The 15,143-nt window shown below is 42.0% G+C and overlaps 1 protein-coding gene across 1 annotated transcript in view; it reads left to right on the top strand.

The window, feature by feature from the left end:
• Las (lipoyl synthase, mitochondrial) overlaps positions 1-12,359 on the top strand; it is a 133,319-nt gene extending 120,960 nt beyond the window's left edge. The window contains exon 9 of the mRNA XM_070096033.1: positions 9,100-12,359. Coding sequence (XP_069952134.1) covers positions 9,100-9,335 — 236 coding nt within the window. The 3' untranslated portion in view covers positions 9,336-12,359. The remainder of the gene's footprint in view (positions 1-9,099) is intronic.
• The last annotated feature ends 2,784 nt before the right edge of the window (positions 12,360-15,143 follow it).

The following is a 15,143-nucleotide window of genomic DNA, read 5'->3' as shown; positions in this document are numbered from 1 at the left end:
AGTTTTTAGCAAGCCGCTAACCAGACTGAGAGTCGAAGATCAAAATGAATTTTTTATGAGAGAGCCACAAAATTTGATTAACACAAGCCTATCCGATGTTATCCTGACGCCAAATGACTTCGAACAGGCGATAAATGACATGCCCATGCACTCTGCCCCAGGGCCAGACTCATGGAACTCTGTGTTCATCAAGAACTGCAAGAAGCCCCTATCACGAGCCTTTTCCATCCTATGGAGAGGGAGCATGGACACGGGGGTCGTCCCTCAGTTACTAAAAACAACAGACATAGCCCCACTCCACAAAGGGGGCAGTAAAGCAACAGCAAAGAACTACAGACCAATAGCACTAACATCCCATATCATAAAAATCTTTGAAAGGGTCCTAAGAAGCAAGATCACCACCCATCTAGAAACCCATCAGTTACACAACCCAGGGCAACATGGGTTTAGAACAGGTCGCTCCTGTCTGTCTCAACTACTGGATCACTACGACAAGGTCCTAAATGCACTAGAAGACAAAAAGAATGCAGATGTAATATATACAGACTTTGCAAAAGCCTTCGACAAGTGTGACCATGGCGTAATAGCGCACAAAATGCGCGCTAAAGGAATAACAGGAAAAGTTGGTCGATGGATCTATAATTTCCTCACTAACAGAACACAGAGAGTAGTCGTCAACAGAGTAAAGTCCGAGGCAGCTACGGTGAAAAGCTCTGTTCCACAAGGCACAGTACTAGCTCCCATCTTGTTCCTCATCCTCATATCCGACATAGACAAGGATGTCAGCCACAGCACCGTGTCTTCCTTTGCAGATGACACCCGAATCTGCATGACAGTGTCTTCCATTGCAGACACTGCAAGGCTCCAGGCGGACATCAACCAAATCTTTCAGTGGGCTGCAGAAAACAATATGAAGTTCAACGATGAGAAATTTCAATTACTCAGATATGGTAAACATGAGGAAATTAAATCTTCATCAGAGTACAAAACAAATTCTGGCCACAAAATAGAGCGAAACACCAACGTCAAAGACCTGGGAGTGATTATGTCGGAGGATCTCACCTTCAAGGACCATAACATTGTATCAATCGCATCTGCTAGAAAAATGACAGGATGGATAATGAGAACCTTCAAAACTAGGGAGGCCAAGCCCATGATGACACTCTTCAGGTCACTTGTTCTATCTAGGCTGGAATATTGCTGCACTCTAACAGCACCTTTCAAGGCAGGTGAAATTGCCGACCTAGAAAATGTACAGAGAACTTTCACGGCGCGCATAACGGAGATAAAACACCTCAATTACTGGGAGCGCTTGAGGTTTCTAAACCTGTATTCCCTGGAACGCAGGAGGGAGAGATACATGATTATATACACCTGGAAAATCCTAGAGGGACTAGTACCGAACTTGCACACGAAAATCACTCACTACGAAAGCAAAAGACTTGGCAGACGATGCACCATCCCCCCAATGAAAAGCAGGGGTGTCACTAGCACGTTAAGAGACCATACAATAAGTGTCAGGGGACCGAGACTGTTCAACTGCCTCCCAGCACACATAAGGGGGATTACCAACAGACCCCTGGCAGTCTTCAAGCTGGCACTGGACAAGCACCTAAAGTCAGTTCCTGATCAGCCGGGCTGTGGCTCGTACGTTGGTTTGCGTGCAGCCAGCAGCAACAGCCTGGTTGATCAGGCGCTGATCCACCAGGAGGCCTGGTCACAGACCGGGCCGCGGGGGCGTTGACCCCCGAAACTCTCTCCAGGTAAACTCCAGGTAAACACTCACACATTATCACTGCTTTTGCAGAGGTGCTCAGAATACAACAGTTTAGAAGCATATACGTATAGAGATACACAACATATCCCTCCAAACTGCCAATATCCCAAACCCCTCCTTTAAAGTGCAGGCATTGTACTTCCCATTTCCAGGACTCAAGTCCGACTACATGAAAATAACCGGTTTCCCTGAATCCCTTCACTAAATATTACCCTGCTCACACTCCAACAGATCGTCAGGTCCCAAGTATCATTCGTCTCCATTCACTCCTATCTAACACGCTCATGCACGCTTGCTGGAAGTCCAAGCCCCTCACCCACAAAACCTCCTTTACCCCCTCTTTCCAACCCTTTCGAGGACGACCCCTACCCCTCTTTCCTTCCCCTATAGATTTATATGCTTTCCATGTCATTCTACTTTGATCCATTCTCTCTAAATGACCAAACCTCCTCAACAACCCCTCTTCTGCCCTCTGACTAATGCTTTTATTAACTCCACACCTTCTCCTAATTTCCACACTCCGAATTTTCTGCATAATATTTACACCACACATTGCCCTTAGACAGGACATCTCCACTGCCTCCAACCGTCTCCTCGCTGCTGCATTTACCACCCAAGCTTCACATCCATATAAGAGTGTTGGTACTACTATACTTTCATACATTCCCTTCTTTGCCTCCATAGATAACGTTTTTTGACTCCACATATACCTCAACGCACCACTCACCTTTTTTCCCTTATCAATTCTATGATTAACCTCATCCTTCATAAATCCATCCGCCAACACGTCAACTCCCAAGTATCTGAAAACATTCACTTCTTCCATACTCCTCCTCCCCAATTTGATATCCAATTTTTCTTTATCTAAATCATTTGATACCCTCATCACCTTACTCTTTTCTATGTTCACTTTCAACTTTCTACCTTTACACACATTCTCAAACTCATCCACTAACCTTTGCAATTTTTCTTTAGAATCTCCCATAAGCACAGTATCATCAGCAAAAAGTAACTGTGTCAATTCACATTTTGAATTTGATTCCCCATAATTTAATCCCACCCCTCTCCCGAACACCCTAGCATTTACTTCTTTTACAACCCCATCTATAAATATATTAAACAACCATGGTGACATTACACATCCCTGTCTAAGACCTACTTTTACCGGGAAGTATTCTCCCTCTCTTCTACACACCCTAACCTGAGCCTCACTATCCTCATAAAAGCTCTTTACAGCATTTAGTAACTTACCACCTATTCCATATACTTGCAACATCTGCCACATTGCTCCTCTATCCACTCTATCATATGCCTTTTCTAAATCCATAAATGCAATAAAAACTTCCCTACCTTTATCTAAATACTGTTCACATATATGCTTCAATGTAAACACTTGATCTACACATCCCCTACCCACTCTGAAACCTCCTTGTTCGTCCGCAATTCTACATTCTGTCTTACCTCTAATTCTTTCAATTATAACCCTACCGTATACTTTTCCTGGTATACTCAGTAAACTTATTCCTCTATAATTTTTACAATCTCTTTTGTCCCCTTTCCCTTTATATAAAGGGACTATACATGCTCTCCGCCAATCCCTAGGTACCTTCCCCTCTTTCATACATTTATTAAACAAAAGTACCAACCACTCCAACACTATATCCCCCCCTGCTTTTAACATTTCTGTCATGATCCCATCAGTTCCAGCTGCTTTACCCCCTTTCATTCTACGTAATGCCTCACGTACCTCCACCACACTTACAGTCTGCTCTTCTTCACTCCTAAAAGATGGTATACCTCCCTGGCCAGTGCATGAAATTACCGCCTCCCTTTCTTCCATAACATTTAAAAGTTCCTCAAAATATTCTCGCCATCTAACTAATACCTCCCTCTCCCCATCTACTAACTCTCCTACTCTGTTTTTAAAGGACAAATCCATACTTTCCCTAGGCTTTCTTAACTTGTTTAACTCACTCCAAAATTTTTTCTTATTTTCATTAAAATTTCTTGACAGTGCCTCTCCCACTCTTTCATCTGCTCTCCTTTTGCACTCTCTCACCACTCTCTTCACCTTTCTTTTACTCTCCATATACTCTGCTCTTCTTATAACACTTCTGCTTTGTAAAAACCTCTCGTAAGCTACCTTTTTCTCTTTTATCACACCCTTTACTTCATCATTCCACCAATCACTCCTCTTTCCTCCTGCCCCCACCCTCCTATAACCACAAACTTCTGCCCCACATTCTAATACTGCATTTTTAAAACTATTCCAACCCTCTTCAACCCCCCCACTACTCATCTTTGCACTAGCCCACCTTTCTGCCAATAGTCGCTTATATCTCGCCCAAACTTCCTCCTCCCTTAGTTTATACACTTTCACCTCCCTCTTACTTGTTGTTGCCACCTTCCTCTTTTCCCATCTACCTCTTACTCTAACTGTAGCTACAACTAAATAATGATCCGATATATCAGTTGCCCCTCTATAAACATGTACATCCTGGAGCCTACCCATCAACCTTTTATCCACCAATACATAATCTAACAAACTACTTTCATTACGTGCTACATCATACCTTGTATATTTATTTATCCTCTTTTTCATAAAATATGTATTACTTATTACCAAATTTCTTTCTACACATAGCTCAATTAAAGGCTCCCCATTTACATTTACCCCTGGCACCCCAAAATTACCTACTACTCCCTCCATTACATTTTTACCCACTTTAGCATTGAAATCCCCAACCACCATTACTCTCACACTTGATTCAAAACTCCCCACGCATTCACTCAACATTTCCCAGAATCTCTCTCTCTCCTCTACACTTCTCTCTTCTCCAGGTGCATACATGCTTACTATAACCCACTTTTCACATCCAATCTTTATTTTACTCCACATAATCCTTGAATTTATACATTTGTAGTCCCTCTTTTCCTGCCATAGCTTATCCTTCAACATTATTGCTACTCCTTCTTTAGCTCTAACTCTATTTGTTATGGCTTACCTGATTAAAATATCTAGGTATCATTGATTAGTACTTTTCTTAACTCTTATTTTATTATTTTTTAATATGCTGGCCATCTCCCACAGAGGCAGGGTGACCCAAAAAAATAACACTTTTGCCGTCACTCACACTATCACTGTCTTGCCAGAGGCACATTGATATGACAGTTTAGATGTCCCTCTAAACAGCAAATATTCCAGACCCCTCCTTTAGGGTGCAGTCACTGTACTTTTCGCCTCCAGGACTCGAGTCCAGCTGACCAGTTTCCCTGAATCCCTTTACAAAATATTACCTTGCTCACATTCCAACAGCTCATCAAGTCCCAGAAGCCATTTGTCTCCACTCCTATCTAACATGCTCACACATGCCTGCTGTATGTCCAAGCCCCTTGCACACATAACTTCATTATTATTATATTAAAAGCACTAAATCTGAGGCGACATATTGTATCCCCTCTAATATCTGTTTCTTGATAGACTGAATTTGCTGAAAGCACATGTCTGTGGTGCATCCAACAAAATAAGCAGACTCTTGGATGTCACTACCACCTGACTTCGGCTGGGTTACAAGTATCTTGGCAGGTTAAATCACCACCACCAGATGTAGACCAAATGAAATGCAAACTTTGCCAGAGGAACTATTTTCACACCCTCTGTGTGTGTGTGTGTGCGTGTGTGCGTGTACGTGTATGTGTACTCACATAGTTGTACTCACCTAGTTGAGGTTGCAGGGGTCGAGTCCAATCTCCTGGCCCTGCCTCTTCACTGGTCGCTACTAGGTCACTCTCCCTGAACCGTGAGCTTTATCATACCTCTGCTATGTATGGATCCTGCCTCCACTACATCGCTTCCCAAACTATTCCACTTCCTGACTACTCTGTGGCTGAAGAAATACTTCCTAACATCCCTGTGATTCATCTGTGTCTTCAACTTCCAACTGTGTCCCCTTATTGCTGTGTCCCATCTCTGGTACATCCTGTCTTTGTCCGCCTTGTCAATTCCTCTCAGTATTTTGTATGTCGTTATCATGTACTCCCTATCTCTCCTGTCCTCCAGTGTCGTCAGGTTGATTTCCCTTAACCTCTCCTCGTAGGACATACCTCTTAGCACTTTTTCTAGTTTCTTTACGTGCTTGGCTAGGTGTGGGTTCCAAACTGGTGCTGCATACTCCAATATGGGCCTAACATACACGGTGTACAGGGTCCTGAACGATTCCTTATTAAGATGTCGGAATGCTGTTCTGAGGTTTGCTAGGCACCCATGTGCTGCAGCAATTATTTGGTTGATGTGTGCTTTAGGAGATGTGCCTGGTGTTATACTCACCCCAAGATCTTTTTCCTTGAGTGAGGTTTGTAGTCTCTGGCCCCCTAGACTGTACTCCGTCTGTGGTCTTCTTTGCCCTTCCCCAATCTTCATGACTTTGCACTTGGTGGGGTTGAACTCCAGGAGCCAATTGCTGGACCAGGTCTGCAGCCTGTCCAGATCCCTTTGTAGTTCTGCCTGGTCTTCGATCGAATGAATTCTTCTCATCAACTTCACGTCATCTGCAAACAGGGACACCTCGAAGTCTATTCCTTCCATCATGTCGTTCAAAAATACCAGAAACTTCACTTGTGTGTGTGTGTGTGTGTGTACTCACCTAGTTGTACTCACCTAGTTGAGGTTGCGGGGGTCGAGTCCGAGCTCCTGGCCCCGCCTCTTCACTGATCGCTACTAGGTCACTCTCCCCGAGCCGTGAGCTTTATCATACCTCTGCTTAAAGCTATGTATGGATCCTGCCTCCACTACATCGCTTCCCAAACTATTCCACTTACTGACTACTCTGTGGCTGAAGAAATACTTCCTAACATCCCTGTGATTCATCTGTGTCTTTAGCTTCCAACTGTGTCCCCTTGTTACTGTGTCCAATCTCTGGAACATCCTGTCTTTGTCCACCTTGTCAATTCCCCTCAGTATTTTGTATGTCGTTATCATGTCCCCCCTATCTCTCCTGTCCTCCAGTGTCGTCAGGTTGATTTCCCTTAACCTCTCCTCGTAGGACATACCTCTTAGCTCTGGGACTAGTCTTGTTGCAAACCTTTGCACTTTCTCTAGTTTGTTTGTGCTTGGCTAGGTGTGTGTTCCAAACTGGTGCCGCATACTCCAATATGGGCCTAACGTATACGGTGTACAGGGTCCTGAACGATTCCTTATTAAGATGTCGGAATGCTGTTCTGAGGTTTGCTACGACTGTTCTCCTTATTCTCCTGGGTCCTTTGCCTTCTATATTTCTTCCATTCCCTAGCACACTTGGTTTTTGCCTCCCTGCACCTTTGGGTAAACCATGGGCTCATCCTGGCTTTTTCATTACTCCTGTTACCCTTGGGTACAAACCTCTCCTCCTGTGTGTGTGTGTGTGTGTGTGTGTGTGTGTGTGTGTGTGTGTGTGTGTGTGTGTGTGTGTGTGTGCGCGTGTGCATGTCCGCGTGTGAGTCCGCGTGTGTGTCCGCGTGTGTGCACGCGTGCTTGTGTGTGCGCATGCTTGTGTGTGTGTGCACTTGTGTGTGTGTGTGTGCTTGTGTATGTGTTTGCATGTATATTTGTGTACTCATATATGTGTGAGCGCTTGTGCTCGTGTGTGTTTATGTATACTCGTGTGTGTGACCCAACAATTAATATTTGCACCAGTAACTCATAGTTGTGACTGGGTGTGGATGTGTGAATTGCTCATTACTCTATAATTTGTTCATGATTGTAGCCATGTATAAATGTAAGTAAGTAAATTTACTTACATGATTCATTACCTTGTAACTTGTGAGTTCATTACTTTTGTACTTTGTTGTGCTATTAGAACTTTGGGTCCCAGTCCCCAGACCCATTATGTACCTTTGTAATCTGTAAATACATTTGTAAGTTGTCCTGTTTGTGACCATATCTTCCTGGAGTTCATTACCTTTGTAACTTGCTCAGCTATCAGAACTTTGGGGCCCAGTCCCTGGACCCAATATGTACCTCTAATCTTTTGACTACCGCCCATAGGACAGGTATGGGGTGCATAATAAACATATTAAACTAACTAACTAACTCATTGTCCCAGGGAATCAGTAGACAGACTTTTGTCCTCATTAAGAATCTTTTTGTATCTGAGCTGGGCTGTGGAGATCAGTTGTATCCTATCACTTCTAGACCTTTATCCAGACTGGATGCTCTCCATCAGGGATTAATTAGGCATGTATGGGAGCTTTTGAGTCATCCTTTTCTAGGAGCATTTATGTGAAGTCTGGTGCCCTTTATAGGACCAGTGCTAATTGCATTGTCTCCGTTATTTTATTCGTTTTGACGATCCTGTGATCCACAGGAAGCTTAACAAATGCTAGCAGGTACAGTAGTTTCCATCATCATCTCTTGGCATTACATCTCTTCAGATTACACTTTCAGGCCTCTCTTTGTTTACCTTGACTGTTTCTCTTTCCTGTAATCCTAGTGATCAAAGTTTGGTCTTCTGTCCCTCCTTTCCCTAACACTTAATTTCTCTGTTTGATTCATGTTAATTCTTTCTTGATCTTTCCAAATTGCACTTAAATGCTATTGCTATTTACACATATTGCTCAAAGACATCTACTGGGGTTGGAAATGTTGTTTACTTCTGAATTACATCTTCCTGTATCCTTTTGAAGTACAGAGAGTGTGTTAACACCTACATAACTTTATATAAGAACAAAAGAATGGAGGAGCACTGCAGTAGGCCTGTTGGCCCATACTGGGCAGGTCCTTTACAATCCAACCCACTAGCAGAATATTTGCCCAACCTAATTTCAGTGCTACCCTAACAATAAGCTCTGATCAGTCTATTTACTCATGTGCAAGTCCCACTCAAATCCAACCCCTCTCACTCATGTATTTATCCAACCTAAACTTGAAACTACCCAAGGTTTTAGCTTCAGTCACCCTACTAGGTAGACTGTTTCATTCAAAACTACACTATTTCCAAACCAATACTTTCCTGTATTCTTTCTAAATATAAACTTATCTAATTTGAATCCATTATTGTGGGTTCTCTCTTGGAGGGACATCAAGACATTATTTATATCCCCATCTTCCACTTATACACTTCAATCATGTCTTCACTCATTCTTCGTCATACAATTGAATGTAATTTAAGGGACTTCAATCTTTCTTCATACGGAAAATTTATAATGCTATGAATTAATTTTGTCATAGAGCATGTTGGAATTAAGTTCTGGAGGTAATATTCAAAAAAGGGGCTAAACCTACATGGATTGTACAGCTTTCACTTGTTAACCCTCACTAACAATATGTATATATTTGTTTTCTACAGATTTACGTGATGCTGGGGTGGACTGTGTGACTCTGGGTCAGTATATGCAGCCAACCAAGCGTCACCTGAGGGTATCAGAATATGTTACACCTGAGAAATACCAGCACTGGGAGAAGATTGGAAAAAGTTTAGGATTTGTTTACACTGCAAGTGGACCATTAGTGCGCTCATCATATAAATCTGGAGAATTCTTCATGAAAAATCTTCTTTCTCAAAGAAAGCAAAAGAAGTCTTAAGATATGAAGAGAATTACATTAAGGACATAAAATTTTATTTTAATAGTACAGTGGACCCCCTGCTTAACGACTTAGAAACCAGAGGAATGGCTCGTTAAGTGAAAAATAAGTTGAGCAAATATCATTTTCCCTTAGATGCCTATGTTGTAGCTTGAGATAAGGACTGGGATGATTATATTTAATTCCTATTATTTTTTCAGTGGTGAAAACGTCTGCTCACCAGAGATAGGTTCGCTGAATGTTTTTAAGTTTTTAGTAGGGGTATTATGGTGTTATACCTCTCTTTTATGAGTGCACAGTACAGTAAATATCAAAAGAAATATCACACTGTGGGTTTGTTCTTGTTAGGGTAATAGATCGTGATGTCTCCCTTACTAAAGCCCTCCCAAGCAAAAATAGTAATAATAATGCTGCTTATAAACAAGTCTCCTAGCCCTTCTTTCCAATCAGATAGGCATCCTTAAGCATCCCAGTACAGTAGGACCCCGCTATACGGTGTTTCGCTTTATGACGTTCCGCTAATATGGAAATTTCATATTATGACCAAAACTCGCTGCACATTCTCTGTGAGCTCCGCGTCTCTCCATTATGTCTGGAAACCTTCCAAATTTTCAAATGCTTTAAAATTAGTTCATGTTTTACATCTTTCAACACACCGGCAGTATCCCACCTAAGCAGGGTGGTCCAAAAAAAGAAAAACAAAAGTTTCTCTTTTTAACTTTAGTAATATATACAGGAGAAGGGGTTACTAGCCTCATGCTCCCAGCATTTTAGTCGCCTCTTACAACATGCATGGCTTATGGAGGATGAATTCTGTTCCACTTCCCCATGGAGGTAAGAGGAAATAAACAAGAACAAGAACTTGTAAGAAAATAGAAGAAAACCCAGAGAGGTGTGTATATATATGCTTGTACATGCATGTGTAGTGTGACCTAAGTGTAAGTAGAAGTAGCAAGACATACCTGAAGCCTTGCATGTTTATGAGACAGAAAAAAGACTCCTACATTCGCTCTTATCTTCTCTTCAGTTATCACCTCTTTATGTTCATGTAGCGTCTCACTTTTTCCTGCCCCCTTGGGAAGTTCCGGCTGTTCATGTCTGTTATTTCCCACTGCCATGCGTGAAAGCCCAACTACCTATAGTGGCTTCCCGTTCTCTTTTTCTTAACCACTTCTGCTCTCATTATCATGCCATCACAGTGTATACCCATGTTTCTAAGTCTTCTGATGGTGTCAGATTCACAGCATTTATTACCCTCGGCTAGCATTTTTATGGCTGAATTGTATGCTATTCTTGTTGCACCTATCCGTATTGCATATATGCCTGTGTCACCATTTGCGGTCATTTCAGACTCCCTTAGTGCTTTACAGACTATACGGAAATTTGATACACCTCACATCCTAGTTCTTCGTATTCAACTTTGGTTACGCTGCATCTCTAGCAAACACAGGTACAGTGGACCCCCGCATAGCGATATTAATCCGTGCAAGAGAGCTCATTGTTATGCGAAATTATCGTTATGCGAATGAATTTTCCCCATAAGAAATAATGGAAATCAAATTAATCCATGCAAGACACCCCAAAGTATGAAAAAAAAAAATTTTACCACATGAAATATTAATTTTAATACACACAAACTGAAAAAAGCATGCACAATTACATGACACTTACTTTTATTGAAGATCTGGTGATGATTGATGGGATGGGAGGAGGAGAGAGTGTTAGTGTTTAGAGGGGGAATCCCCTTCCATTAAGACTTGAGGTGTCAAGTCCTTTTCTGGGGTTACTTCCCTTCTTCTTTTAATGCCACTAGGACCAGCTTCAGAGTCACTGGAGTTCTGTCGCACAACATATCTGTCCATAGTGACCTGTACCTCTCGTTCCTTTATGACTTCCCTAAAGTGTTTCACAACATTGTCAGTGTAATAGTCACCAGCACGGCTTGCAATAGCTGTGTGAGGGTGATTTTCATCCATGAAGGTTTGCACTTCAAGCCACTTTGCACAGATTTCCTTAATCTTTGTAGTAGGCAATTTCTTCAATTTCTCTCTCCCCTCCTTCGAACCAGTTTCCTCAGGTCTGGCCTCTTGCTGTTGAAGTTGATCTATCAGCTCATCAGTGGTTAGTTCTTCATTGTCCTCCTCCACCAACTCTTCCACATCATCCCCACTAACCTCCAACCCCAAGGACTTTCCCAATGCCATAATGGATTCCTCAACTGGCATAGGATTCTCAGGGTTAGCCTGAAACCCTTCAAAATCCCTTTGGTCTACACATTCTGGCCACAGTTTCTTCCAAGCAGAGTTCAAGGTCCTCTTAGTCACTCCCTCCCAAGCCTTACCTATAAGGTTTACACAATTGAGGATATTAAAGTGATCTCTCCAAAACTCTCTTAGAGTCAGTTGAGTTTCTGAGGTCACTACAAAGCACCTTTCAAACAGAGCTTTTGTGTACAGTTTTTTGAAGTTTGCAATAACCTGCTGGTCCATGGGCTGCAGGAGAAGAGTGGTATTAGGAGGCAAAAACTTCACCTTAATGAATTTCATGTCCCCATAAAGTCGCTCTGCCACGTCTGTAGGATGACCAGGGGCATTGTCTAACACCAGGAGGCACTTAAGTTCTAATTTCTTTTCAGTTAGGTAATCTTTCACATTGGGGGCAAATGCATGGTGTAACCAGTCATAGAAAAAGTCCCTAGTGACCTATGCCTTACTGTTTGCCCTCCACAGCACACACAAATTTTCCTTGAGGACATTCTTTTGCCTGAACGATCTGGGAGTTTCAGAGTGATACACTAATAAAGGCTTCACTTTGCAATCACCAGTAGCATTGGAACACATCAACAGAGTAAGCCTGTCTTTCATAGGCTTATGTCCTGGGAGTGCCTTTTCCTCCTGAGTAATGTAGGTCCTGCTTGGCATTTTCTTCCAAAACAGGCCTGTTTCATCACAATTAAACACTTGTTCAGGTTTCAGTCCTTCACTTTCTATGTACTCCTTGAATTCCTGCACATATTTTTCAGCTGCTTTGTGGTCCGAACTGGCAGCCTCACCATGCCTTATCACACTATGTATGCCACTACGCCTCTTAAATCTCTCAAACCAACCTTTGCTGGCCTTAAATTCACTCACATCATCACTAGTTGCAGGCATTTTTTTTAATTAAATCCTGATGCAACTTCCTAGCCTTTTCACTTATGATCACTTGAGAGATGCTATCTCCTGCTATCTGTTTCTCATTTATCCACACCAATGAGTCTCTCAACATCTTCCATCACTTGCGATCTCTGTTTCGAAAACACAGTTAAACCTTTGGCAAGAACAGCTTCCTTGATTGCCTTTTTGTTGCCCACAATAGTAGCGATGGTTGATTGGGGTTTACTATACAACCTGGCCAGCTCGGAGACACGCACTCCACTTTCATACTTATCAATGATCTCTTTCTTCATCTCTATAGTAATTCTCACCCTTATTGCTGTAGGGTTGGCACTAGAAGCTTTCTTGGGGCCCATGGTCACTTATTTTGCAGATAAAATCACCAGAAACACTGTAATAATGCGAAATGTTCCGATTGTATGCTTGGATGTTACCGCGGAGGCTGGCTGGTAAACAATGCCACCGGCGGAACATGTGAGGCTGGCTAAGGGCATACATTAGACGCGTCTCGGACGAACAGCGTTGAGCGGGTTTTTTAGCGGTATGCGAGGCAAAATCTTGGCGATAAAATGTAGAGGTATGCGGATTTAATGTTATGTGATGCCAACGGTATGCGGGGGTCCACTGTATATATTGCTTTTTGTTTTGTCCCTGGTCATGTTGACGTACAGGGCAATGAACAGGCAGACACTGCTGTGCAATCAGCAGTACATGACCTTCCAGTTTCATATAGAGGTGTTCCATTCATGGACTATTTTGCTGTAATTGTTACCCATCTTTGCACCCGTTGACAACAACATTGGTCTGATCTTCTCCATAACAAACTTCATTCTGTTAAATAGAGTATAGGTTTCTGGTCGTCGTCTTGTCATCACTGTCGAGGTTGGGAGACTACTCTCTCCTGTCTTCGCATCGGCCACACTCGTCTTACTCATGGGTATCTCATGGAGAGGCATCCTGTTATTCTCTGTGAGAATTGTCAAGTTCCAGTATCTGTTAGCCACATTCTGTTGGACTGCCCACTCTATCAACGAGCATGCATAATTTACCTCCAACGCCGTCTCTGCTCTGCTGCCCTTTCTTTACCTTCCCTTCTTGCTGATGGACCCTCCTTTAATCCAGACTCTCTCATTGACTTTTTGACAGCAACTGATTTACTACACAAACTCTGATGATGATGTCTCTAGCACTTTCCTCAGTCCTTTCCACCTTAATCTCTAGCTACCCTCTACCCTCACTATCCACTGCAATTCATAACCTAATAATCATTCCTCTCCCTCTTGCTACCCATACCCCTGCATCCTTCCCTGCCCTGCTGCACTTTATAACCCTTGTGGTTTAGCACTTCTTTTTGATTATAATAATAACCAACACCAAAGAAAAATGTGTATACAATATTACTGGGGTAATGAGTGATTGAAAGCTTGCATTGTGTTGGATGCTAAACAGTATTGTATTTATTATTATTATTATTATTGTTATTATTAGAGAGAGAGAGAAAACTTGCATTGTGTTGGAAGCTAAACGATATTGTATTTATTATTATTATTATTATTATTATTATTATTATTATTATTATTATTATTAATGAGTATCATAATACATTCTACACAATGTAAAGTGTTTGTGTTATGGTATAATACAAACGTGTGTTGGTTTACATCCTCCACGTCTCTGTCCTCTCTCTCATTTACTCATTCTCTCTCTTGTTTATTTGTTTTATCTCGCTTACTCACCTCTCACCCTACATTAAGACTAGAAATATTTTAAGGTAAGTAATGAGTGAGCTGTATATGCATTTTATCGCTCTGGGACGCTTCCGATGTTAAGTGGATGGGGTAGGGTGGCCTGGCTGGCTACCATACCTATGACATCTGATTTCGTACTATAAATACTACTCATCTCGCCCTACGTTATGACTACAAATATTTTAAGGAAAATAATAAGTGTACTATATGTATTTTTCTTTTTTATTGTTTTTTTAATGCCTCTTGCTATTGCTAACTTAATATATGTTAGTATAAACTTGTTATCTAGTATTTATATGCATTTATAAGTCGAAAAAAAGGGCATTCCACTTTACGGCAATTTCCGCTTGACGGCGGTAGCCTGGAACCTAACCTGCCATATAAGAGGGGCTCTACTTTATAGAAATTCTTGCACCACCCCTGACTCATAGGCTATTTATTGTTGTAATGGCCTGTGGGATAGGCCATTGCAACCAAGAAGGGTCAACATACGGGACACTGTGGTGTACTGTGGCTTGATTGGCAGCACTCTCACCTCACACACAGTGTCCTTGGTTTAATCCCCAGCATGGGTGGACATGGGCATATTTTCTTACACCTGCTGTCTCTGTTTACCTAGGAGTATGTAGATACCTGGGTGCTGGTTGACTATTGTGGGTTTCATCCTGGGGGACAAGATTAAAGGATCCTGATGGAAATAAGATGGACAGTCCTTGATGACATTGACTTTCTCAGGTTATTCCAGGTGGTTAACCCTCCGGGTTAAAATCCGAATAAATCTTACTTTATCTTAGCCTAGAACCAACCATCAGTTATAGAGTAAAAGAGAAGAGGGATGACCACTTACTATTTCTCAAGGCAAGAGACTCCTATTCCAAGAGTCTGCAGGATACCCACATACAAAA

The sequence above is a fragment of the Cherax quadricarinatus genome, chromosome 52, assembly GCF_038502225.1.
Source record: "Cherax quadricarinatus isolate ZL_2023a chromosome 52, ASM3850222v1, whole genome shotgun sequence".
Taxonomy (NCBI): Eukaryota; Metazoa; Arthropoda; class Malacostraca; order Decapoda; family Parastacidae; genus Cherax; species Cherax quadricarinatus.
Note: the sequence above shows the minus strand (reverse complement) of the source record. Positions and strands in the feature narration are given on the sequence as shown.